At 45.9% G+C, this 22,942-nt stretch overlaps 2 protein-coding genes across 3 annotated transcripts in view; one reads left to right on the forward strand and one right to left on the reverse strand.

The window, feature by feature from the left end:
- Nucleotides 1–332: 332 nt before the first annotated feature.
- Nucleotides 333–4,950, forward strand: napgb (N-ethylmaleimide-sensitive factor attachment protein, gamma b). Its single transcript, XM_076148981.1, has 12 exons — nt 333–510; nt 1,426–1,493; nt 1,583–1,667; nt 1,757–1,774; nt 1,858–1,888; nt 1,990–2,099; nt 2,417–2,483; nt 2,574–2,644; nt 2,896–2,974; nt 3,246–3,325; nt 3,538–3,667; nt 3,816–4,950. Exons 1-12 carry the CDS (start codon nt 455–457, stop codon nt 3,954–3,956), a joined length of 936 nt encoding a protein of 311 aa, XP_076005096.1. The 5' UTR covers nt 333–454; the 3' UTR covers nt 3,957–4,950.
- Nucleotides 4,951–5,162: 212 nt separating this feature from the next.
- The window catches only part of piezo2b (piezo-type mechanosensitive ion channel component 2b), a 56,692-nt gene continuing 38,912 nt past the window's right edge, over nt 5,163–22,942 (reverse strand). Inside the window, exons 24-53 of one of the 2 annotated variants that reach the window (XM_076148313.1) lie at nt 22,712–22,877; nt 20,956–21,199; nt 20,602–20,719; nt 19,965–20,112; nt 19,653–19,742; nt 18,893–19,017; nt 18,591–18,659; nt 17,359–17,462; nt 16,906–17,004; nt 16,106–16,226; nt 15,906–15,980; nt 15,405–15,571; nt 15,125–15,312; nt 14,629–14,802; nt 13,670–14,296; nt 13,177–13,435; nt 12,706–12,888; nt 12,302–12,599; nt 11,980–12,112; nt 11,666–11,813; nt 11,370–11,581; nt 11,050–11,208; nt 10,518–10,665; nt 10,037–10,225; nt 9,809–9,901; nt 9,495–9,664; nt 9,083–9,196; nt 7,593–7,672; nt 7,245–7,446; nt 5,163–7,078 (exon numbers count right to left, since the gene is read on the reverse strand). In XM_076148313.1, the coding sequence (XP_076004428.1) occupies nt 6,826–7,078; nt 7,245–7,446; nt 7,593–7,672; nt 9,083–9,196; nt 9,495–9,664; nt 9,809–9,901; nt 10,037–10,225; nt 10,518–10,665; nt 11,050–11,208; nt 11,370–11,581; nt 11,666–11,813; nt 11,980–12,112; nt 12,302–12,599; nt 12,706–12,888; nt 13,177–13,435; nt 13,670–14,296; nt 14,629–14,802; nt 15,125–15,312; nt 15,405–15,571; nt 15,906–15,980; nt 16,106–16,226; nt 16,906–17,004; nt 17,359–17,462; nt 18,591–18,659; nt 18,893–19,017; nt 19,653–19,742; nt 19,965–20,112; nt 20,602–20,719; nt 20,956–21,199; nt 22,712–22,877 (5,156 nt within the window). In that variant the 3' untranslated portion in view covers nt 5,163–6,825. The remainder of the gene's footprint in view (nt 7,079–7,244; nt 7,447–7,592; nt 7,673–9,082; nt 9,197–9,494; nt 9,665–9,808; nt 9,902–10,036; nt 10,226–10,517; nt 10,666–11,049; nt 11,209–11,369; nt 11,582–11,665; nt 11,814–11,979; nt 12,113–12,301; nt 12,600–12,705; nt 12,889–13,176; nt 13,436–13,669; nt 14,297–14,628; nt 14,803–15,124; nt 15,313–15,404; nt 15,572–15,905; nt 15,981–16,105; nt 16,227–16,905; nt 17,005–17,358; nt 17,463–18,590; nt 18,660–18,892; nt 19,018–19,652; nt 19,743–19,964; nt 20,113–20,601; nt 20,720–20,955; nt 21,200–22,711; nt 22,878–22,942) is intronic. The other variant, XM_076148312.1, reaches the window with a different exon arrangement.

A 22,942-nucleotide genomic window follows, 5' to 3' on the forward strand; every position in this document is an offset into this window, starting at 1 on the left:
TTTTTTTGCTTACATTTTAGAAACAAAATGCTGACGTTTTTCGCGCTTCTTATTTGTTAAAAAGTTAAACCAGAAAATATATTGCTGGAAATCAAAACATTAAATTCAACTTTAGCATGGAGATCGATCATTGGGAGGTTGAGGCCATCTAGTGGTCAGTTAGAGAAATCGTTAATGTTGCAGTGATGCTGAACTGTTTTATCATCCTTTTTGAGATTATCCGTTGTGAAATAAAATATATAAGCTTTTAATTGTCGCATGCGAGAGCAAATATTTGTTTCGTTAGAGGTTTTGCGCTTTGAGGCGGTTTGTCCTCGGAGGCTCCCGTAGTCTGCGACAGCGATGACGTTACAGTCGAGGAGGAGTTCCCGTTAATCCAAACATCGACGGAACAGCACCAGGTTACAGATATTTATCGATAACAATTTTATACAGCCACGAACCAACCAACAGAATGGCTGCTCAGAAAATAAACGAAGCTCATGAGCACATAGCTAAAGCGGAGAAATGGTGAGTCACTGTTGTGCGTGTTTGTGTCCTGCTTAGCTACGTTTAGCTGTAAAAAGGCCACTGTGCTGTTCTCACTAGAGGTTATGTGATATAAATGTGCATTCTGGGTCTAATACCAGCTTATTCGTTTTGATTTTACCTTCATTGTGTGCTGTTTTATCTCGATTAGCGCTTGCGATCGATCGGTTTAAGGCTGAGATTGTCTTCGGTTTTACACAGTCTAATTAGCCCATTTATCTGTTTACATAGATGTAACGAATGCTGTCAAATGACAACAGGGTTTAAAATACGACACTTTGAGGTCTGAGTGTATATCTAGTCTATGTTTGATCGGTTGCTCTTGATCTTGGCCTGGTTTTGTTTTGGCTGAAGGGGTCAGGACAGAGAAAACAGCACAATTGGCCTTTATAATAAAGCCACAAATCCAAAACATGCTTTAAAAACAGGCATTAAAATGTTAATGTAGTCCAGGTCTGACAAGTCTTAGTTTATTTTACTTTAGGGATTGTGTTACAGTGTTATAGAGAAAATAAGTGATATAATATTTTTCATTACCACAAATACGAGTAAGGCTTCATAAATGTGAAAGGTAAAATACAATAAACACATTAGCACTGTCAACACAACCATCAATAGTAGGTCTGCCAATACAAACAGGTTTTAAGACACTTGTTAAAAGAGTCCATGCCTCTGGCTGATGTTGTGACAAAAAGCCTGAGGAGCAGCGACAGCAAATGCTGCGTCATGGTCTCAAACTTAGTCTGAGCGAGTCCAGAAGGCCGTGAGTAGTGGACCTGAGAGACCCTTTGGCTTTTGTTGTTGTTGGTCTGTGATCTACCTGTTTGAAAATGTAATGTCCCTATGTGATGTAATGCTGAATCCATGTCTAATCTGCATGATGTCATATCTGTATAGTCTAAAAACAGGCCTGACCAAGTGGAAGCCAGACTGGGACAGCGCTGCGTCAGAATACGCCAAAGCAGGTAAGGAGAGTGTTAAACCCCCTGAACCTGGAGAGATGCTGCAACACATGTCAGACATTATTCACAGCTCCACTCTTTCCTGCTTTAAGCTGTTTGCTTCAAGAATGCCAAGCAGTTTGATCAAGCAAAGGAGGCTTACCTGAAGGAAGCAGAGTATCACACGGAAAACAAGACGTATCCTCTCTGCCGTCTCCTTGATTTGTTTGTTATGACATCGCTGCCTTTCAACTGTTTCATTTTAATTTCCTTAACTTGTCCCACAGACTTTTTCATGCTGCAAAGTAAGTCTCTCAGTTCAATAGCGTCTTTGAATTCAAACACACATGCGTGGCGTTTGTATTGAATCTGTCCTCTTCTTTCTCAGGGCTATTGAACAAGCAGGTATGATGATGAAGGTAAGCGCTGCGGTTGTGTACTGTAAACACTGAACTCATTAGAATGGTGATGAAAATAATGCGTTGGCAGCTATTAACCATTGATGTTTGCTTTGAAACAGGAGCAAAAGAAAATGCCAGAAGCCATCCAGTACATAGAGAAAGCCTGCATGATGTACATGGAGAACGGAACCCCGGACACGGCGGCCATGGCTCTGGACCGGGCCGGAAAGTAAGAAACATCTAAACCTTATCACTCACACGGAACAACCTTTAATGAACTCAAACCAAACCTCCAACGTTTTTATTATAAGCAAACAACCTTCTGCAGCTTCTTTTAGTTAGAACCGGTTTAGCCTCAGACGATGACATCATATCAGCTGTAGGGGCTTTGGACAGACACAAAAATTGGTTTGCACCGAAAATATGTAAATGAAACACTGCAGACTTTTGTGCAAGGTTCAGAATGTTTAATTTATAATGAAGAATACTGGACAAGCTGAGGGGAAACAAACAGAAACGATCACTCACTCATTCATTTCCCCTCAGACTGATCGAGCCCATCAATCTGGAGAAAGCCGTGGACTTGTATCAGAAAGCAGCCGGCGTGTTCGAGGTAGGACTGAGCCTGCATTCCTCTTCCTCATTGTTATTATTATTTATCCCGCTCTGTCTGATTTCATTAATCCCTGTGCTGTGCCTGTAGAATGAGGATCGGCTGCGTCAGGCCGTTGAGCTGCTGGGTAAAGCCTCCAGGCTGCTGGTCAGATTAAGAAGGTAAAGAAGGAGCAGAGCAACACGGGCAGCCGGCGCCTCCATATCGGGTCTGCTGCTGTTTAATAAATCCTGCCTCCAAAATGTGACTGCAGTATTTCCCAACTCTGACATAGACAGCTATCAGGGATGCAAATGTTTAAGGTTGATAAGAATATAAGAATAAGAGTAACAACAACATGCATTACATTTGTAAGTCAAACCGTCACGCTGCAATTTGTGCTGACATGGCCGTGTTGCGTGTTTCTCCCCAGGCTGGATGAAGCTGCGGTCGCCATACAGAAAGAGAAGAACATGTACAAAGAGATCGAGAACTTCCCAATGTGCTTCAAGGTGAGTTACTTTGTTGTCGAAGGCCTCAGCTTTGCTGACATTAGCGGGGAATCTAGAATGAGACACCTTGGGAGAATAAACCCCAGTGGAGTCCAACAGTTACTCTTTCTTACCGACCATCCAGGTGTTTGAAGCATCCCTGAGCGAGTCAGACGTCTGTCAGGAACAGAAACACACTGCATGAGCCAAGAAAGAATGACATTTATGGTTTATTCTGCATATATACATACATATTCTGTATTATACACATGATTTATGCTTCAATCTGTAGAAAACAACGGCCCAAGTGCTGATCCATCTTCACAGAGGAGATTACGTAGCTGCTGATAAATGCGTCAGAGAAAGTTACAGGTATGGAAAGTCTATGTGTTCTATTCTACGTGGCCCTGCAGAGTCTGTGTTGTTGCTATAATGTTTCTTTCAATGAAGTGAGATAAGAATAATCAAACAAACCCAGATTCAGAGTCATATTCTGATCTGATGAGACGCCAAAAGTGTAAGTGTGTGATTTTGGGACGTCTGGACTCACCCACTTCAACAAAGTGCTGCTTGATTTTGTCCAGTCTGCCCGGCTACAGCGGAAGTGAAGATTGCGTCGCCATGGAGACACTACTGCAGGGTTACGACGAGCAGGACGATGACCAGGTCTACCGCGTGTGCAACTCGCCTTTACTCAAGTACATGGACAACGACGTGAGTAACAATCAATTTGATCAATAACTGTTTAATTGATCTTCGAGTGTAGAAAACAAGACAGAAACTTTGTTATATTATTATTATTGTTTTGTTATCACACCTACCATGCATGGCTGACAGACGTTTTCTCCCCGGTGCCTGACAGTACGCCAAGCTGGCCATCTCCCTCAGGGTACCTGGAGGAGGAGGAAAGAAGAAGAAGGCTCCAGCTGGTCCACAAGGTGGCGCCAGCGGAGAGGCGGGTGCTGCGGACGAGGACGACGACTACGAAGGAGGCTTGTGTTAACCTCCAGTCAGGGCAGCGTGTGTGTGAGTGAGTGAGTGAGTACAAACCCTCTCAGATCGCAAACCCGGAAATGTGACTGTTTGATCTTTATTGTGCAAAAAAAACAATAATAAAGCAAATTAAAAAATCCCAACAGCTACAGGAGGTGTTACTCAACCACTGTATACATCTAAATTTGCGTCTTTGAGGTGGATCCTCAGTGTAATAAGAAGAAAACTATCTTAAATGTTCTATATTGTATGAACGCCTGGTGTATGTAAATGTTCTATTATTTGTCGTCTGTGTGAAATTGTACATTTTGCTGGTATTGTGGGTAAAGTTCAGATTCTAACATATATTTAATCAGAAATACTTTGAAGTTGATTATTGTGTATTTGTACAGTTACTTTCTGCAGTATTCTTGGCCCCCCGCCTTGTTAATGACGTGCATCCTTTCCCTTATTCAAGCATGTGTGTGTGGAATGATGACGATGTTAAGAATCAAATCTACGAATTTGTGAATAGTCATATAAACAATAATAAGCCGTTATCTTCAGCAGTAGCACTTTAGTATAGTAGGATACAGAACGATACCAGTGACATCGCTCGTATGTTTGTTTACCGTCTGTACTTGTATCGATGCAAAAGGGACCATGCAGTGATGTTTTTGATTTTTTCGTTGATGTAATTTCTCATCTAAGAAGCCTACTGCTCATTAGACTAATGCTGATAGTTATGGAGTATCTAAGTAAGGTGAACCAAAGGGTTGTTTACATGCTTTTGTATTCGTGCTGTTGCCCACTGACTGTTTTATTCTAAAGTAAATAACTCAGGATGGAGACAAAAGTGGCCCTGACCTTCATGTGATAACTGTTCTATCATCGCTACGTCTATGATGCCCCCTCACCCATGTTAAAGGAGTCATGTGTCTGTGCTTTAGAGAGCAAGTCTGGACTTTAAAGTGTACATACAGTAAGTGTGCTACTGGTGAAAATAAAAAAACACAGATGATGAACCGTTCTCTCTCTCTCTCTGTGTGTGTGTGTGTGTGTGTGTGTGTGTAAATAAAGTATATTTTGAAATTGAATGTTTAAAGAAGTCTGCCAATGTTAAGGAATATTTTGAAAAATGTGACCCACTCAGCAGTTTTCGTCGTAATCAATCCAATAACCAACCAACCTGACACACCACATCGCCACAGCAACTATACTCCAGCCCGTCTCACCTTTCCACATGTTTTATTTGCAGATCTCTGGCCCTCCATCATACCACATTTCTTTTAACATACAGGTACAATTTCACATTTCATTCCATCCTGACCTGTCCCCCTTAAAACGGTATGTACATGTAATGAAAATTATTCATGGCAATAATGAAGTTTTCTTTCATGCTACAATGTCCTCTAATGCATAGTTTGGACCAAAGGGCTTCACGTTCAAGCCCTTCGTGACAGTGAAAGGATTTCTATTTCTTTTCTTTTTTTGTTTTAATCTGTCCTTTTCTTCCTTCACAACGTCTCCATGAGTATGAATGTTAAAAACAGCGAGAGGTTCACAAGTGGTGTGCAAGAGTCTTAGCGCTTAATGCACGTTACCCTGATTCAGAAACAAGCCCTCTGCTGGTCTTGACTCTAGCCAACCTGGAGATGATTCAGAATGTGTCTGATTGGCAATTATTCCCATTTTCTCAGGGAAAATAGTCCACAGCGATTGATCTACTTTCTTATTATACAGCCTTAAACGGTTTCCCTGTGCAGTAAACATACTTGGTGTACAGTCTATCTCACCAAAATTCTGATTATCCACATTAAAATGTCATGCCATTTAAATAGTTCTCGTCTTTTTTTAATCATTTCATATTCTTGTAATCCATCCAAGCCTACATATTTTGTAAATTACGCATCAACTCAAACACATCTGCCAAACCTGTGAACGGTGAAAACAGCTCTTCCTGAGAAAGATATGTAGTTGATAACAGTTTCTCATACAAAGAAAAATAAGGCAAGTAAAGATTGTCTGGTAATGCGTTTTTGTGTGGCGGCTCTCTCTCGCCTCTGACTTTATAAAAACAGGCGCCTGTTCCCAACGCTTCTCCGTCAGAAGGCCTCCTCCCTCCGTCTGTGTCCTTTGAAACCGGAGGACGAGAGCTCAATATTGCACAGCCCCACAATCCCAAGTGTTCCAGTTGGAGAAGGCTGAGAAAAAAAAAGAGAAATCTCCGACATTGTGCTCATGTTATTGATTATTGTGCACTTTTCCGTTGGTTGGGGAGCCCTTAGAAGAGTAATAATGCTGCACCCAGTCTGAGCTTCTCTCCGCCTGCAGTTTCGACAGTGGGCGTGAAGAGCAGTGGCGGCGGTAGAGGATTTTTGGGGCGGGGGGGATGCTAGGGCGGGGAACGGGGCGGAGAGTCTCAAATCTACACAGAATATTGGAAGTGGGAGCTTTTAAAAAACAATATTCGTAAAACGGTCGTTAAATACGGGGACGTCTCCAACTGAACACAGGCGGCTCGTCTTATCCACTGGAGGGCGGTACTGAGCTGTGTTTTCTTAAGATAAATAAAGCACCGGCAAATTTGTGCTCAAACGTTGATAATATGACTGCCATAGTTGTACTTCATCAGTAAATAGTAAAAAATACCTGTTCATAACTGAATAAAAGGTGTTTTTGTGTGGCGTTGCCACAGTACCACTGCTGTCAGAGCTTAGGACTTAAATAGTCAAGGACAGTTTGTGCTCAGCTGCTTGGTGCGCCCTCTGCAGGTAAATGGCTGTAATAGCTGCTCACACCAACAGAGCAGGTAAGTAAACACCCAGCATCACTGAATGAGGGACCAGGCGTCCGAAAGATGGACCAGGCTTCCGTTAGTCACGTCCCCTCGCCGCCTCTCACTCATTCTTCTCCCTGGTCCACTTGATCATGGTCTCTGGCGAGCGATAGAGGAAGATGAGCTTGGCGTACATGTCCTCCTCCAGGTCCAGCTCCCCGGTCTCCCGGACCAGGAAGATGTCGGTGCACAGCTTCAGGATACGATCCACGTTGGGCAGCTCCTCGAACATGATGGTGTGGGAGATCCCGCTGAAGAACTCTCGCACGAATTTGCCAATGACCATGACGACGGACGCGTACAGGCCCATGATGCTGGACAGGGAGAGATCAGCCCGATTAGATCATTTTAGATTTAAGAATCTGTTTCACCAATCTATTGTTTTCAGGGTTTTACAGGGAATAATTCTCGTCTTAATTTGCTTCAGTTCAGAGCTCAAACTCCAGAGGCAACTATTCCTTTCCGTGTCCGTCCACTTACCCATATCCTGCCAGGAAGCCCAGGCTGGGCGGGCTGACTTGGTCGCTGAACACATAGAGGTCCAGGCTTGCGTCGTACAGGCCTAAACTCTTAGGTATCGGGCCCTGTTCCGTCTGGTTGACGACCCACCACTCCCGGTACTGCTCCGACACCTTGCTAGATCCCTCCAAGGACAGAGTTATGCTCGTCATCTTCTCTCCATCTGGAAGAAAGAATGACACCATCACAGTTTAAGCACATTTAGAACAAAATCATAAATCAGCAAGTGACTCAAAACCATAGATGTAACCAATATAGTTCATCCTAATACAAGGAACCTCACAAAAGGTGTCAGTATCAACGCTTCACCTCTGTAAAGCTGCGTCACAGGCTTCGCGTCCGAGTCACTGGGGGCTCGAATGTAACGTGGGAAAAGATCCGTCAGGGTCCTGCAGATGGAGGAAGGAGAGCAGGCAGACACACCTTCTGAGTAATCATCAATCAATCAGCATCATCATCATCAAGATCTGCTGCTTAATGAATCCACTCATTAATAACGTTCATCTAAACCACAGCAAAGTGTTTTTAGGTTAGATCTTTGAATGTTTCCCTGACTGCTCAGGTCGTTCAACACTAACTAACTGAGATCATCTACCTTCTTAAAGCCTGTACTCATTTCCAACGGCCATAAAATATAAAGTACCCTAATAAAATTAATGTTTCATATTGGGTGCGTTGCCACAGTGCATTTGTGGCAATAACGTTACTTTAATATTTTACTTTGCACTTTATTGGGGGAATTAGGTTTACAGCCATGGTAACTCATGTAACCCTTGATACATCAGCAAGGGAAAGCTCATAAAAAGACACGGACAGACAAAACAATACTACACTTAATGCAGATTGATAAGACGGGCATCCTACATTTCCCACTGAGGCTTAGCGGCGCCGAGATACATTTGATCGGATGGTGCTAGGGACCGACTGAGGCCCTGTTGACACGCCTGCGTTAAGATTCCTCCTAGTTAGCTGGAAAAGTTCTCCAGGTAATGATGTCATATCTTAACGTAAGCTGTATGTTGTGATCCCACATATTCATTCATAAAATCTGCCCGCAAATTGTTGCAATTCCTCTTCCCGGCTTCGGTCGCCCTCATTCATGAAGTCCTTCCTGTGGGAGTTGGAACGTGAACGGGGAACTGCAGTTGGAACGTGCACAGCGACGGCCCACACGTTAAAGTTATCAGTTATTTAATGGATGAATGTTTACTCTCCAAAGAGGAAGAACGGGCTTGATGGGATCTCAGCATCTGGATAAGGAGAACAGACGGTAATGTAAAGTGTAAATGGAGCCTGCAGGTGATTGAAAGACGTCCTGGAGCCTCCGTGTCCTTCCTGCTGGCACTGACTGCAGGGTGTCAGACTCCCTGTCGAGGAGGTGATGAGAACAGACCAGAATAGCCGTGGCATCCCTGAGAGCCCCATTCTATTAAAGAGTTGATGCTGGCAAGTTAGACGAGGCCAGACCTACGCGCTGACTCATCAGTTACACAGACGTTGCCACATCGTGCATCAATAAAGGAAGTTAGAGCAGAAAGAAGAACCTCAGTAAAGCTTTGATCAAACGCCATTGTGGATTCAAAGACATTAAGAGTGAACTGAGTGAGGAAGACTACACATTCTCTCTTTGAAGATGAAAAAGACGCCTTTAAAGATTCTGATTTTGCTCGCAGCGATTCATTATATTAACTACATACGTGGCTAAGTTATGCAGGATCAGCGTGACGGAGCACAGAGCTGCACAGGAACAAACCTCAGTGTGCCACCGGGCCACCTGATCGTGCCGCTCCTGTACTCACACTCCTTTTTGTTTCCCTATTAAGATCTGAATGAGCTCCTTCTTGGTCCCGTCATCTAAAGGCGTCACCCGTTTCCCAGACGCGATCTCAGCCTTGGCACCGTACTTGAGGTTCCTGATTGGATCACAGGGAAGAGGTCGGAGGTCAGAGGTCAGGAAGTTAACAGGAAGAACTGTTGAGGTCATTTACAAAAGGAAAAAAGACAACATTGCTTTTATTCGGTAGGACAATGCAGGGACACACAAACACATTGAGAGGATTTAACCCTTTCAGCTATTACTTTCCGAGTGATTTTACAAACGATAAATCATAATTCACTTCCCAAATTCAATCTTATCAAACCCTAAACACATTTCATACATTATGCACCACATTTAGTACATTTACTGTATTTCTTTATCCATTTTATTACCTTTGGATGGACCAGGACACAGTGATGAGGAACTCTTCCTTGGACCTGAGCATGTCGATCAGATTGGTTCTGCTGGGGGGGCTGATGGTCCACAGGGAGTTGGAGCTTCCCTTCAGCTCAGCGATGATCAGGTCGTCCGGCAGATAATTCTCCAGCCACTGCAAGGCCCCCTACACAGAAAACGCACAACCACATGGTGAGCGTGACAGCTGGAGAGGAGTCATTGTGTCTGACCTCTATGACCTATGAACCTATATGTGTTATTACGGACCTCTTGTTGCCCAATTTTTAAGTGTACATCCCAGGACACTTACATCTCTACCCTTATAGTTTTTCACTAATTTTTGAAAATCCGTCACATTCACTTCGTGCAGCTGTTTTTGCTGAGCGCTCATGGTGAAGATGGGCTGTGAGGATGAGGAGGAGACAAAAAGACACGTCAAGGCTGAAATATGGAGGATAATGACATTTATATCCATTCAAACAGCAACAAACATATATTCTGCTGCTAAAACGAGGAAAAGATTCGACCCCGTCCTCACCTGGAAGCCGGCCAGGGTGATCTTGAAGGAGACGTCCAGCGGCGGGTTGATCACTCCGGCCACAGACTTGACGAGGGACATGAAGAGCAGCGGGAACCAGACGATGCAGATCAGCAGCATCACGATCATGCCTCCCATCCCGTATTTCACCACCTTCTTCTTCTTCTGGCCTCGCGGCTGAGGGTACCTCTGTGGACAGACCAGACGCCGGGACATTACACACACCCTGCGGCCCAGAAGTGAGATGCTTTACTGAAATTATGTGGATACAGGACAGTTAGTAAGCACTGGATGTGATAGTAAAGATGGAAGCAAACCTCCTGTGCCAAAAAGAAAGAGAGACATTATTTCATTATTATCAGTATTATTATAAGTGTAATTTCATGCTAAATGATCTTAATTGTTCATGTGCAAAATGTTTACTTCCAAAAGAAATGAACTATTAGGCAGTTTGGCTCTGAGAGTGAGCGGAGAAATGAACCTTTTCAGACTCTCTCCAACACTTGAGGATGAAAATGTGTGCGTAGATGTCCTCCACGCAGATCCAGCTGGACAGAGACAGAGAAGTGTCCGTCCAAACCCAGTCCATCACCGCCCGCAGCTCCGTCAGGAAGGGAACCATGCGGAACCTAGAAACAGCACACATGTCTGTACAGTGGGCCTCAAATCCAAATATTTATTCACACAATGCGTCTAAGGATTGAATGTCCTGCGATGTATGAGCTTCACTAACAGCTACAGGCAGCCAATAGGAATGAAGGACTTAGAAACTCCAGACTTTTACTTCTGGAGCAGAGATTCCTTCTATCCCAACAGAAATCAAACCAGATTTTCCAGTGAGTTTGACACGGTGGAGATTTGGCTAGATTGGCAAGATTCCTGAGTGCCGTCCCATCCTACTTCCTCTCCTTCTATCTCTTTCTGAAGTGGCAGCCAGTTGATAACTGCCTGACCGGCACCTCCGCCCCAGATTTCCCAGCTGGAAGCAATAAAACATTCCCGACTCAACTCACCCTTGAAACAGGAAGAGGTTGACATAATTGTAGCTCTTGGTGAGGAAGTTTCCCAGCACGCGGGTGGGATAACCGCAGCGGATCTGATAAGCCGACAGGCCAAAGTAGATGCACTTGACAAAATACCAAATCTGAGCCACAATGTTCTTGCTGAAGCGCCTGCAGAGGAGCAAAAATACTGTTCAGGAATTTGTGACATCGTCAATAAGTCGTGGCACTCGCGTGCAAATGACATGTGGAGCTGATAAACCCAAACCATACCTAACTTTAAATTTAAGATGTATAAATATATTCTGTGTGAAATATGGTTGATTTCCTACTTCTCTGTGACTCCCGGGAGGATAAAGAACATCCAGAAATGAATGCCGAAGACCAGGATGACCTGGAAGATGACCTTGCCCATGACAGACTTTCTGAGGTAGAGGGCCCGGTCCACCACCATGGTTCCAAACTGGATCAGCACCATGACCAGGAAGGGCCCCGGCACCTGGTCCTCCGAGAGAGAGGACGTGATGTCTGCTTCCGAGTGTTTCTAGAAGGGGCGGAGGTAAATAAACGTCAGGGAACGAGCGAGGAGAAGATTCAGAAGCCGAGCAGGTTTCTGCTGAACACCTACACCAAACGCCCAGAACCCAAACACGATGACGATGAAGTCCACGGTGTCGGCGAGGAACATCAGCACGTAGACGTCCGTCACAGCGCTGTACTCCGGGTGGATCAGGTCGTAGAAGAACTGACGCATAGGAATGTAGATCTCCATGAACCTGCAGGACCAGGATGGACAAAAATGATCAAAAGATACTACTCTAATGTAATAAAGGATCAATAATACAGTAAGTTAGGTTTATCATATTATGGGAAAGCTGGCGCTAATTTCAAATTTGCGCCTGTCAATTGTCTGATTTGTTACTCCTCCCACATGTGTCGTACCGCTTTATGAGGAAGACTTTGGCTTTGATGAGCTGCTCCCTAAGCTTCTCCATGATCATCTGCTTGCGGCTCTTCTGACGGACGCTGGCCTCGCTGCCGTCTCTGCGGCTGCTGGCGTGGGAGGCCATACTTCCTGAGGGAAACCATTTAACATTTCTGGTGGTAAATGAGCCGTGGCGTGGTGTGTCACTGATACAATCCACAGACAGGGAGATGTTTGGACATGCAGGAGTAATTGTGGATCCTGTGGAGGCTGTTATCAGTGTTGTTCTCTTTACCATCTTTGACCTTAGTCGTGTGCACCAGGAAGTAGTCAGTTTACCTCGTTTGGACCTTGCAGAGGAGAGCGCAGAGGGGTGAGAGACGTGCGAGCCTCCGCTGGAGCTCTTGCGGCGCTGGTAGGTCTGCGGCTGTTGGTAGTGCATCTGAACGTGTCCTGAATCTATGGAGGTCCCGAAGTTGATGGACTTCAAGGTGTGTGTGGATCCTCTCTGCTCGCGGGTCAGAGAAGGTTCTTTCTCCTGGTCAGTGTCTTCTTGCCTCTCCTCATCCTCAGACACCTGCCGACGGAGGGGCTCTCTCTTTTCTTTAGGGTCTTCTTCATCCCACAGACCGTGACACTGAAAGGGGAGGGTGAAGTTAAATGCAGGGTGTTACAAATGTCTTTTATTTCGGGTGCAAATGAATGATAAAGCCTGTAATGACACACAGGTTCACATATTGTACCTTCAGGATGGACCTGTGGAAGAACAGGGCCAGTAACTGGACCAGGTCACAGTGGACGTATCCATCCTTCTGCTCCACACCAATGATGTTGGGGGGGTGATAGGGTTTTACCTTCTCTACATTGGAAACCTGGTTGAAGGGGAAGAAGCCAAACTGGAAGAAGTACTTGATGCAGATGGTGACCTGGAGGCAAAGACACATGGACACCAGAGTCGAGGTCAGATGAAGCCCGTCAGGTAGCCCCCCCACACACACACACACACACACACACACACACACACACACACACACACACACACACACACGCTGAACCATCGCAGGGAGACAATGTTACTGTTACTGTTTGTTTTTATCGATTCCACAGAGGAGCTGCAGGAATGAAACTCAGTCTAACTTTAAGAGGAAACACAAGTACAGATTATAGGATAACAAGATTACTGCAGGTAAAAAAAGGTCTGTGTCAAATCGAACCTCTGTGTAGACGATGGCAGCCATCCAGTAGCGTTTGCTGGGCCGTGGCACAGACAGCATGGCCCAGAGGAAGATGGAGATGGGAAGAACCAGAGAGACACAGGAGGCCGACACCATGTGGTTGATGATGATCACCAGGAAGCAGACCATCTCTGAGTGAGCCACCAGCATGTTGTAGAGGGCGTAGCAGAGCTGCAGGATCAGAGGCTGACCTTGGTAGAACTTCTCTGACTGCTCCAGCTCCTCGTCATAAAACATCCTGACCAGGAGGAGAAGGAGAGATGAGCTCTGGAACGCTCTACTGCTCTACTGCTCTACTACAAGAGCATCATCTAGGACTGTAATCAAAATCCCTTCATGCTGATTTCAATCTTAATAATGGATCTACATGGATATTGTCAACATGGTTCTGCACAAAGACAAGAGAGTCAAGATGTTGTATATTGATTGATTGCGTCATGCTGAACCGGATGCCTTTATTTCTGGGGCTTACTTGTTGAGCAGCAGTTCGCTGGCAGTCAGGTCGGTGGTCATCGATGGCAGCAGGAGGTCCGACCTGCTCTCAGTGCGGCTGTCTGGGGTCATAATCATCATCCGCTTCCTGTCCTCGTCGCTCTCATCGTCGCTGACCTCCAGGCGGTCGAAGCTGACGGCTTTACTGTAGCTGGGCGGCACCTCGGCGTCGGACATCTTGGAGGCGTCGGTGTCGGGGGTGTAGCGCAGCCCCGCCCGGCCTTCGCCCTGCATGTAGTCCTGCTGCGCTTCCCCCTCATCGCTCTCAGTAGTGAAGTCCTTCTCCTGGGCAGAAGGAGCAGATTCTGTCTCTTCCGGCCGAAGGGAGGGGCCCTCATCTGGACCAAAGGACTCCCAAAGACACGCCTCTCCATCTGTGTCCTTTAGTCCTTCCAGTCCCTCCTGTCCTTCCTCCTCCTCCTCCTCTGCCTCTCTGGGCTCTCCATCACTCCAGGGGCCTCCCTCAACCCCTTGGCTCTCATCTGCCACTTGAGATTCCCAGGGTTTCAGCTTCTTGTCCTCCCCTTGATCCTGCTCATCCTCCACCTCCTCTATGGTGTCCGTGGTGCCCTGTCTAGAGTACAGGGTCACACACTGGGTGGCTTCACTGTGGGGGACAACGACAGCAGGCTTAGTTTTAAGTCCATCAAACTGTGGATTTTCAAACTAGAAACCTGCTAAAGAACAATTTTCCCGGGTCAACACAGTAACAACCTGCTCTGGTGGATTTCAATGGACGATAAAGGAAGTAGTGATTATGAGAACAACGTAGAACAAACAATGGGTGTCTGAGTGGAGATGTGCCATGTTGTGCTTCAACCAAATTGGGAACATGAAACCACAGAACGTGTGAGGGTGAGAAAAGACTCTTGACATTCATTATTCATTATTTTCTGGAAGGTCCCATTGCAGCTGTGTGGTGATGCAGAGGACGAGCACCTGGACACAAGGCTGCTGCCGCTCTCCACGGATGAGTTGGACACATCCAGGCCGCTCATCTTGTGCAGTTTGGGCCTGGCCCGCTCACTGGTTTTGGGAATGCACTCTGGCATTCCATCCAGGTCATCCAGGGTGGATTGGCGGGAGAACAGCATGGTGGCCTCAGTGTAGGCACTGAGAGGTGACGAGATGGGGGAGTGAGATGATGAGAAGCATGAGATGGGATACATGAGGAGCTAACACAGCACGGGCATTTAAAAACATTTAAATGCAGAGAAATGAAGACGAAATGGCCCCTCAATACCATAATCATACCAAGAAGCTAATCAATATCTTTACTCTTAGTAATTCCTTTGATCTATAGCTCAATTTCTCACAACCCACAATAAACAAACCACAACACGGGGGTTGACTGCCACTAAAAAGGAGAAAAGGTTCAGATGACAAACTGTCTCCATGCGGTCTCCCATGACGACCACCATGGAGTATTGTTTACCTGGACATGCTGTCTCTGGAAGCGGTGGAGTCCTGGCTCTCCATTCGGTAGCCTCCTCGCCTCCTTCTCACCCTGTTGGAGCCCGACTCCTCCTCGCTGAGCTGATCCATGCTGGACGCTCTGGACATGTTGAGCCTCATGGCCTTCTGGTAGTAGATGTGGATGCTTTCTTTGGACGGCACATTGCCCTGGAAGGAGGAGAGGAGTCCATCGCTTACTGAATCGTGTATGTAAACATTACGTCGCATTTCTCTAAATGACATCAGAATGTTGCCGGTACCTTTTTGACCTCTCGGGTCAGCATGCAGCGCTCGATCCGCAGCACGGTGGAGATGTCGATGTACTCCCTGCACACTTCGTTCATCCACCTGGTGAAGCTGTCCACAGTTGTCTTGAACAGCACCCAGGTGAACTTGATGATGTTGAACACTCGCTTGATGATGTTGTCTGATGACAGGAGCACACATAGTGAATCATTGGGATCGAGACTGTGGAAAGTATAAAGCTCCTCTCTGCAGCTGATGAGGCGTTACATTTTTCATAAAGCTCTGTGCTGCTCCGTAACATCACAAAGTGAAATCCTGAAACTGTCTCAGCTCCTCAGCATCCTTCCTTTGACTCTGAACTCACTCTCAGCCACAGACAGAGGAGGAATAAACCTATGCAGCACTGTGGAGCTCGTGATTCTGTGTGTTCGTGATCTGACTGAAGAACACATTCAGACTCACATAGACATGTTGGTTGTGTTTCGGAAGATCAATTATATAAAAGTGACACCAACCTGGACCATCAGTCTTCTTGCTCTCATCCGTCTCTTGACTATCTGACAGCTCACCGACCTCTATGGCCACATGACCTGCACACACACACACACAGCAAAATTGTGTGACTGTAGATGCAAGAATGTCCTACGAATTGTAACCTCCCAGTGTGTGTTCTGTATGTTCTGTATGTTTTCATCTGGAAGGCCTTTGCTCTTACTCTCTTTCTTGTTCTTCCTGCGTCTCACTCCTTTGGTGTATTTCTTCCAGAATTTGCGTTTCTCTTTGCCTCGCTCCTTCAGAGCAGCTTTGGGGTCTGTGATCCAGGCGTGGTAAAGGAACTGGAGAACAGAGAACAGGTCAGTATCCAAGAAAGGGTTAAAACAGCTGAGGAGTGAATGAAGCTTATTATATACTGTATATTTATATGAAGGCAACAGCAAGCGAACAGAAGAGTTACACACCGATTTAAAGACTGTATGGATGGTTTTGCAAATTTAGACCATTAACTATTTAACAAGCATATATTCCAAAGTGTAGTTTTGTCATTAATGGCCTAAATATGCACAAAAACAACGACAAAAACCATAAAACTATCTTCCAGCAGAGACGTTCAATGGAGAACACAAAACATCACATTTCTCTGCTTCAACAGATTTTCCCAGAACAGCACAGCAGCAGACAAAGGATCCAGACAAAACCAAAGAAAACCCACGCCGCCAAAAAAAAAATTACTTTTCAAAGCATTCAGATTCATGCAAAAGTCTCCAGCCGGTCAGACAAGAACATGCAGGGAGATGCAAGCTCACAACATTTCCATTCCATGTCAGATGTGATGATTTAGAGCCAAACTGGTTCACTCATGCACACGGACACAGCGGTCAATAAGGGTGCAGAGGGTGAATATGGATGAATGCATGTATTACAATACGAGAGGGAGATGAAGGTTTGAGTGGATGATTTGTTAAAGTCGAGCACACATGCAGGAAGCAAGCGGCGTTAGTTCCTGCTTGTGAATACCTTGCCTGCCTTCACCACATACTGCAGGATAGTTTTAGGCAGCTTAATGATAGATTTGGGCAAAGCCAAAACAGCAGAGGCAAACTTCCCGATAGCTCGCTAAAGAGAGAGAGAGAAGGAGGGAGGACAGAGTGGGAGAGGATTAGAAGAAGAGAGTGACATGGTGTTAGGAACATGAGAGGTTAACTGTGATAGATGACAGTCGAGGGATGGAGAGGATTTCTTGAATTTCCTGAACGAAAGAAAAGAATTCAAAAAGTCGTCATGCCACAAAAAACAGTGTGTCTACAAGTAAAAGTGAACAAAGTGTAACAGTAAAATGTGCTTATGTGTCTAAAGAGTGAGAGGGATTCAAGCTTTATGTGTAGGATGTGTGTACTTGTTGCACAGCAGGTGGTCTGTGTGCTTTATGCTGTATGGTACTCGAGTCACCAATAAACAACCGAGAGTCACCTGGAACGCCGACTTCTTCGGTAGGTCGTCGTCTTTTTTCTCCTCCTCCTCTTCCTCTTCCTCACTGTCAGTTTCAAACAAGTAATAGTCTCCACTTCTAACCACTGAGGGGCAGACGGCATGATGGAGGAGTTAGATTCAGTGAGACACGCAGCAAAGACAGCCAGACACATTGAGAGTAAACATGAGGCTCGCTGTCTGGAACCTCCACAGATATCTCATCTAACACACCAAGCACGGACATCTACAGCTTCAAACACCTTTTACATGATAGGAGATGATATAAGTCTACGTATATACCCTTAAAAAACATGAGAAGAAGAACAGAAAATGTAGAAAACACACCACAACACACCAGAAGTGTTAGTATGGCTGATATGACCCTATGTATGACCACACACACACTCGCATTACAGGTACAGCACAGTCGCCTTAAAGCAAATTGACAGAGTAAATGATTCCAGTTCCAGAAGTGTTAATGGAGTGGACGAGGCTGACTTATGTCCTTGAACAGAACAACGGCAGTGGGTGAGGGGGTGAGGGAGGATGCTGGGGTGATGAAGACGACGAAGCATCAAAAACCACAAGGAGATAAAAATGGAAACATAATTTGAAAATGTCGTGTGGGGGTGGAATGGAGTGAAGACAAGGAGACATGAGGTCATACCCAACAGGCAACCAAAGCATGAAGAGTTTACCACTGGTTGAATGTGTTTGTTTGCTCAATTGTCCAATCGTTCTGGGTTTTCTCCTGGGTGACACCTGTTGGGTGCTCATGTCTGCAGGCAAAGAATGAATCGACCCTTCGTCCTTTATTCCAGTACTGAGAATAAAGGCAAGTCGACTTCATATCTTTGCATTGAAATGTTTCCTTACAGAGTGATTCTCTACTGTGGGCTCCTCAGGTCAGACCGGTGATTACGTTTGTGTTTTAAACAAGTGCAAACCTCCAGTCATTAGCCATTTTCTCTGTCCTCATCACATCGTATGGTGTCTATTTAAGGTAACCCTGCTCTCTGTCCACACTGAAACAGATCTCACAGGGGTTTTATCTGTGAGTGACAAGGAGCCTTAAATAGAGACAGAAAACGACTAAAGTCTGGCTGCAGTGAGGCTATGTTGGTGCCTTCAGAGCCCAGGGGCAGTATGGGAATCCTCAGCGTTCTGGTCAAGGACACAAGATGCCTCTCAAAGTGGAGGAAGAGATAAAAGGGGTTGAGGGGTCAACCTACTGGACGCATGGTCAACCCACGGCCTCCACCACTGCTTTTTTTTGGTCTTGGCTTTCGTTCGCTGTGCTCCTAAAATTTCACAAATAAATCAATGCAACATTTCAGAAGCAAATCAGTGCTTTGTGAACTTCAAGGCAGACATATTTCCATTCTTAGATGCTGCTCGTTTAGAAGAATTCACTGCAAACATGGCATCATTAAACCACAACATGGCTACATTCTGTTATCAATTACGTAACTTCAATCAAATTATGTCTATCAAATGGACGGCGCCTGGGAGACACTGGCGGCCGTCGCCATACCGTCGTCTTCGTCTTCCTCGTGGGGCTGGACGAGGGCCGGACCCTCTCCAGACTCCTGGGCCATGCTCATCATCTTCTCTTTGCCCCTCTTAAACTTTTGCTGCCTCATCTTAATGCGGTCCATCCTGATTAGATCAGAGACGGCAGAGGAGACACAAGGAATCGACACAGGAGAACATCAAGGAGCGACCGTAAACATCTCACAGGGTCATATGTGAAGGAGTGTACATTGTGTAGCGGCAGAGTGCTCATTAGGGTGCGTGAGTGGGCACTATCAGAGTTTATGAATGACTCCTGAGGTAACATAAGTGGTGGAAATACATTGGCTTTATGTAGATTGATATACTAGGAGCTGACTTCCTGGAAACACTATAAACTGAGCCAGGAGTCGGCGGCTTCCTGAATCAACTTCGCTAAATTTTAAGTGAAGTGAAGTTTCATCAAACGTATTCAGAAAAAAAACCTTTGATGCTTTAATGGAGCATTCAATGGGACCAATCACAGGAAGTGTTTAGGCAGCATTATGAAGTGGTTTAGAAGTCCTGCACAAATAAATTCCCATTATTGGAAATGAGTGACAGGGAAAGTCGTCCAATAATGAGGCTTTGTTTGATCCCCATGACATCACCTTTGAGGCTCAAGTTAACATCTCATTGGGTTTGGTTATAATCTAGTTGCAACGAGATCAACGACTAATCTAATCCAGATCAAGACACACAGTATGTAGGATTACGGCTTAAATATTCTCTAAGAGTCTCACTGTCTCTTCAGCTGCTCCACAGATTTGCGCTCTTCCTCCAGTCTCGCTCTCACCGCCTTCACTATGGTGGCCTGGAAAAGCTCCGCCCCTCTGAAACACGAACACACACACACAAACACACACACAGAACATTACAACATCATCCATCTCTCAGCAAAACACAACTTCCCAAATTAAGATTTTAAAAAGGGTTCCAACTATCGTCACACACGTTTGGATGGGTTGAGGTGCTACCAGCTATCAGAATTATAATGTGGTACTTGTACAGGTGGGACACACACTCGGCCCAGGTGCTCACGTGCTGCACCGTACCTGCACGCCAGGATCTGTGACGCCCGGATGTCGGCCACCACGTGGAGGAAGTAGTAGCTCATGAAGACGCGTCTCTGAAGCAGCAGGAAGGCGAAGCAGATGCTGTCCCAGATGATCCCGGCCTCGTCGCTGGGCAAGACACAGCGCTCTAGAAAAAGACACACACACACACACACACACACACACACACACACACACACACACACACACACACACACACACACACACACACACAGTTTATTAGGTTATTGAAGCTTTATGCCACTTTTAAACCTTTACCCTGCTCACGGGTTCCATTCCATTTAGCTGTGCCGTGCTCTTGCCTTGGCTCCCTGGCACAGCTGAATGGAACACAGCCATCATTTATGGTGTTAGTTACATTCCTGCTTCTTTTTTTTAAACGAGGGTGTATGTTTCATTTGATTTTGGGGAGAACACACTCTAGACACACACACACACACACACACACACACACACACTGGGGCGGCAAAATCTACCGACATGCTGCTGCCAGAGCGTGTTACAATATGAGCGCTCTGGATTTAGGCTTCTTCTTCCTAAAACTGAGGCGGACATGTCTCCCTGTAAAAACATCTAAAAGAATTAAATAAACAAAGTAAAGGCTCAGCTGTCTTACGTTGATCTTCTGGGTCGATATCGTTTTTATATTCTTTAATGGTGCAGGCCAGGCTGAGCAACTGGATCAACCAGCAGTGTTTCACACGCATGGTCTTGATGTAGCCACAAGCAAGGATCTGGGAAAACAGAGGAAGAAGTAATCCTTTAAAGTTTACTTTCATAATATGATTTAGATAAATAAGTAATATAACCAAACACAATATCGTGAATAAGAAGCTCCTCAGCTGCCAAAACTCACATTGAGCACAATCAGAACGCTAAATAATTGAGTAAGGTATGAAACTCCTACTTAACTTCACACAAAGCAGCGCGACAGGAAATTCTTTAATACATTAACAACAGGAATACTCACGGACAAAACATTCTTCATAGTTATGACGAAGATGTTGTAGGCGATCAGGAAGTCCCAGTAGTGAAGGATCTTTTTGATCGGCTTGAGCAACAGCTCGCCACCGAAGAGCAGGAAGTAGAAGCAGGCCACCAGGTAGCCCATGCAGAAGACGCTGATGCGCGTGGTCCCGGTGATGAAGATGATGGTGAGGACGAACCAGAACAGGTAGCTGAACATGATGACCTTCAGCATGTCCAAGTAGGACCTGGAAGGCAACAGCAAGGAGACTTAAGGAGTCAACTTGGACTTTCAATAACAAATTTGACAGATGACCTCTGACCTCACTGGGTCGTGTCGCTTTCGTCACTAGGAAACGTTGATTTCTGTTTCACAAGATCCATTTTCTTTCCTGACACTTTTCCTGACACATCCTTGAGTTACTAACCAGGACGCATACCTACCTCTAGTCCAAACATCATTTCGGTTCACTCTGTTGCGTGGCGCTGTACACACTCCCGTCCCATCAATCACACTTAGCTTCATCACTTAGTGACCAAAACACCGGTAGAGTCTGATCAATGAACGGCAACCAGAGCTGAACCCGACTCCTGTCACTCAGCACAGGTGCGCCGCTCTATGTAGCACTAAAAGCATGTGTATGGATGCTGCTCTATCTCCTGAGCGAGCGCCCATTAATGTGATGGCTCTGGTGCAAACATAGGAAGTAGCGCACATTAATATGATAGACTGGAGGGGGGGGGGGGGGGGGGGGGCATGGGACCACAACAACAGCAAACCCTGTTAAAGGAAGGAGCCCTGATGAAGTGGGTTTGGATCGGACGGCCGTGCTGATGGGCCGGAATAGCTGAGTGAGTGTCCTTCTTCATCACGGGGGGAGAAAATACCTTTTCCATACTTAAAAGCTATTTATTGAGTTAGAGTACAGGGCAAAAGCGTCTGAGTCGCGGAGTGACGGACAGAGTGTTTTTGTGGATTATGGATTCCTCCCCTCCTCCACCCCGCCCCGTATCCGTAATTCGATCCTGGAGGGAAATGATGGAATAAGTGCCGAGCTGCTGGGCTGCGGCGCGGACAGACGGGCCGCGGCGCTCTCTTTCTCTGGGCCAGGGCTTGTTGATGGACACAGAGTGCGTTAATAAAAGACTTGTCCACTTTGCGCATCAAAACAGTGGAATGTGAGGAGCAGATAATCAATGACTGTGGACAGGTCAGGATGCTCTGCGCCGGCTTGGTTCCTTGTTACCTTCACCTCCCTCCTCTTCCACATGCGAGGTCAGTATCTCTCCATCACTCTAACATATGTGGGCGGCCAGCCAAAATATCTGAGTTACGCTCAGCGGCGAAGGTGAGCGGCTGTCATCCATCAGGTTCTTCAGCTCTGTTTATCTAAGGAGGGAGTCTGCTGAGCGAGTATGTTCTCAAGTCTGAGCCGCCCAGCGTCTCATATCTAAAGTTACGCAGATAGCAGCCAAACACAACACGGGCCGTCTCCTGAGGACAGGGAGCAGCTCCAGCGGAGGGCCTGGGCTTTACAGCCAGCACCTCCATGACACGCTGCTGCTGCTGCTGCGAGCGGCCAGAACCACGCAGCTCACATTTATAATATAGATTAAATATGACAAGGATGGCTGGAAAAGGTCACATTCTACTTTAAAGGCGTATTTGGATTTCAACTTCAGGAGGTATTGAGGACATTTGGAGTTGCAGTGTAAGTGTGTGTGTGTGTGTCTTTATGGCCGTACACCTGTGTGTGTACCTGGAGTGGATGAAGTCAGGGACGGGGTTATGGACGCTAAAAGTCGCTGCGTCCAGATCTCTGCAGATCTCCACATTGTCACCGGCCATAATACGGACCGCCGCCTTGTTCTCCTCGTCAAACACCTGCCTCTGAAGAGACGCACACAGCAGCACCATGAGGTCATCTGGGACAGGAGAGGAGAGGAGAGGAGAGGAGAGGAGAAGAGAAGAGAGGAGAGGTCTCATTCCT

Source organism: Genypterus blacodes, unplaced genomic scaffold, assembly GCF_046128005.1.
Source record: "Genypterus blacodes isolate CSIRO-AG114 ecotype Tasmania unplaced genomic scaffold, CSIRO-AGI_Gbla_v1 ptg000005l_1, whole genome shotgun sequence".
NCBI classification, from domain to species: Eukaryota; Metazoa; Chordata; class Actinopteri; order Ophidiiformes; family Ophidiidae; genus Genypterus; species Genypterus blacodes.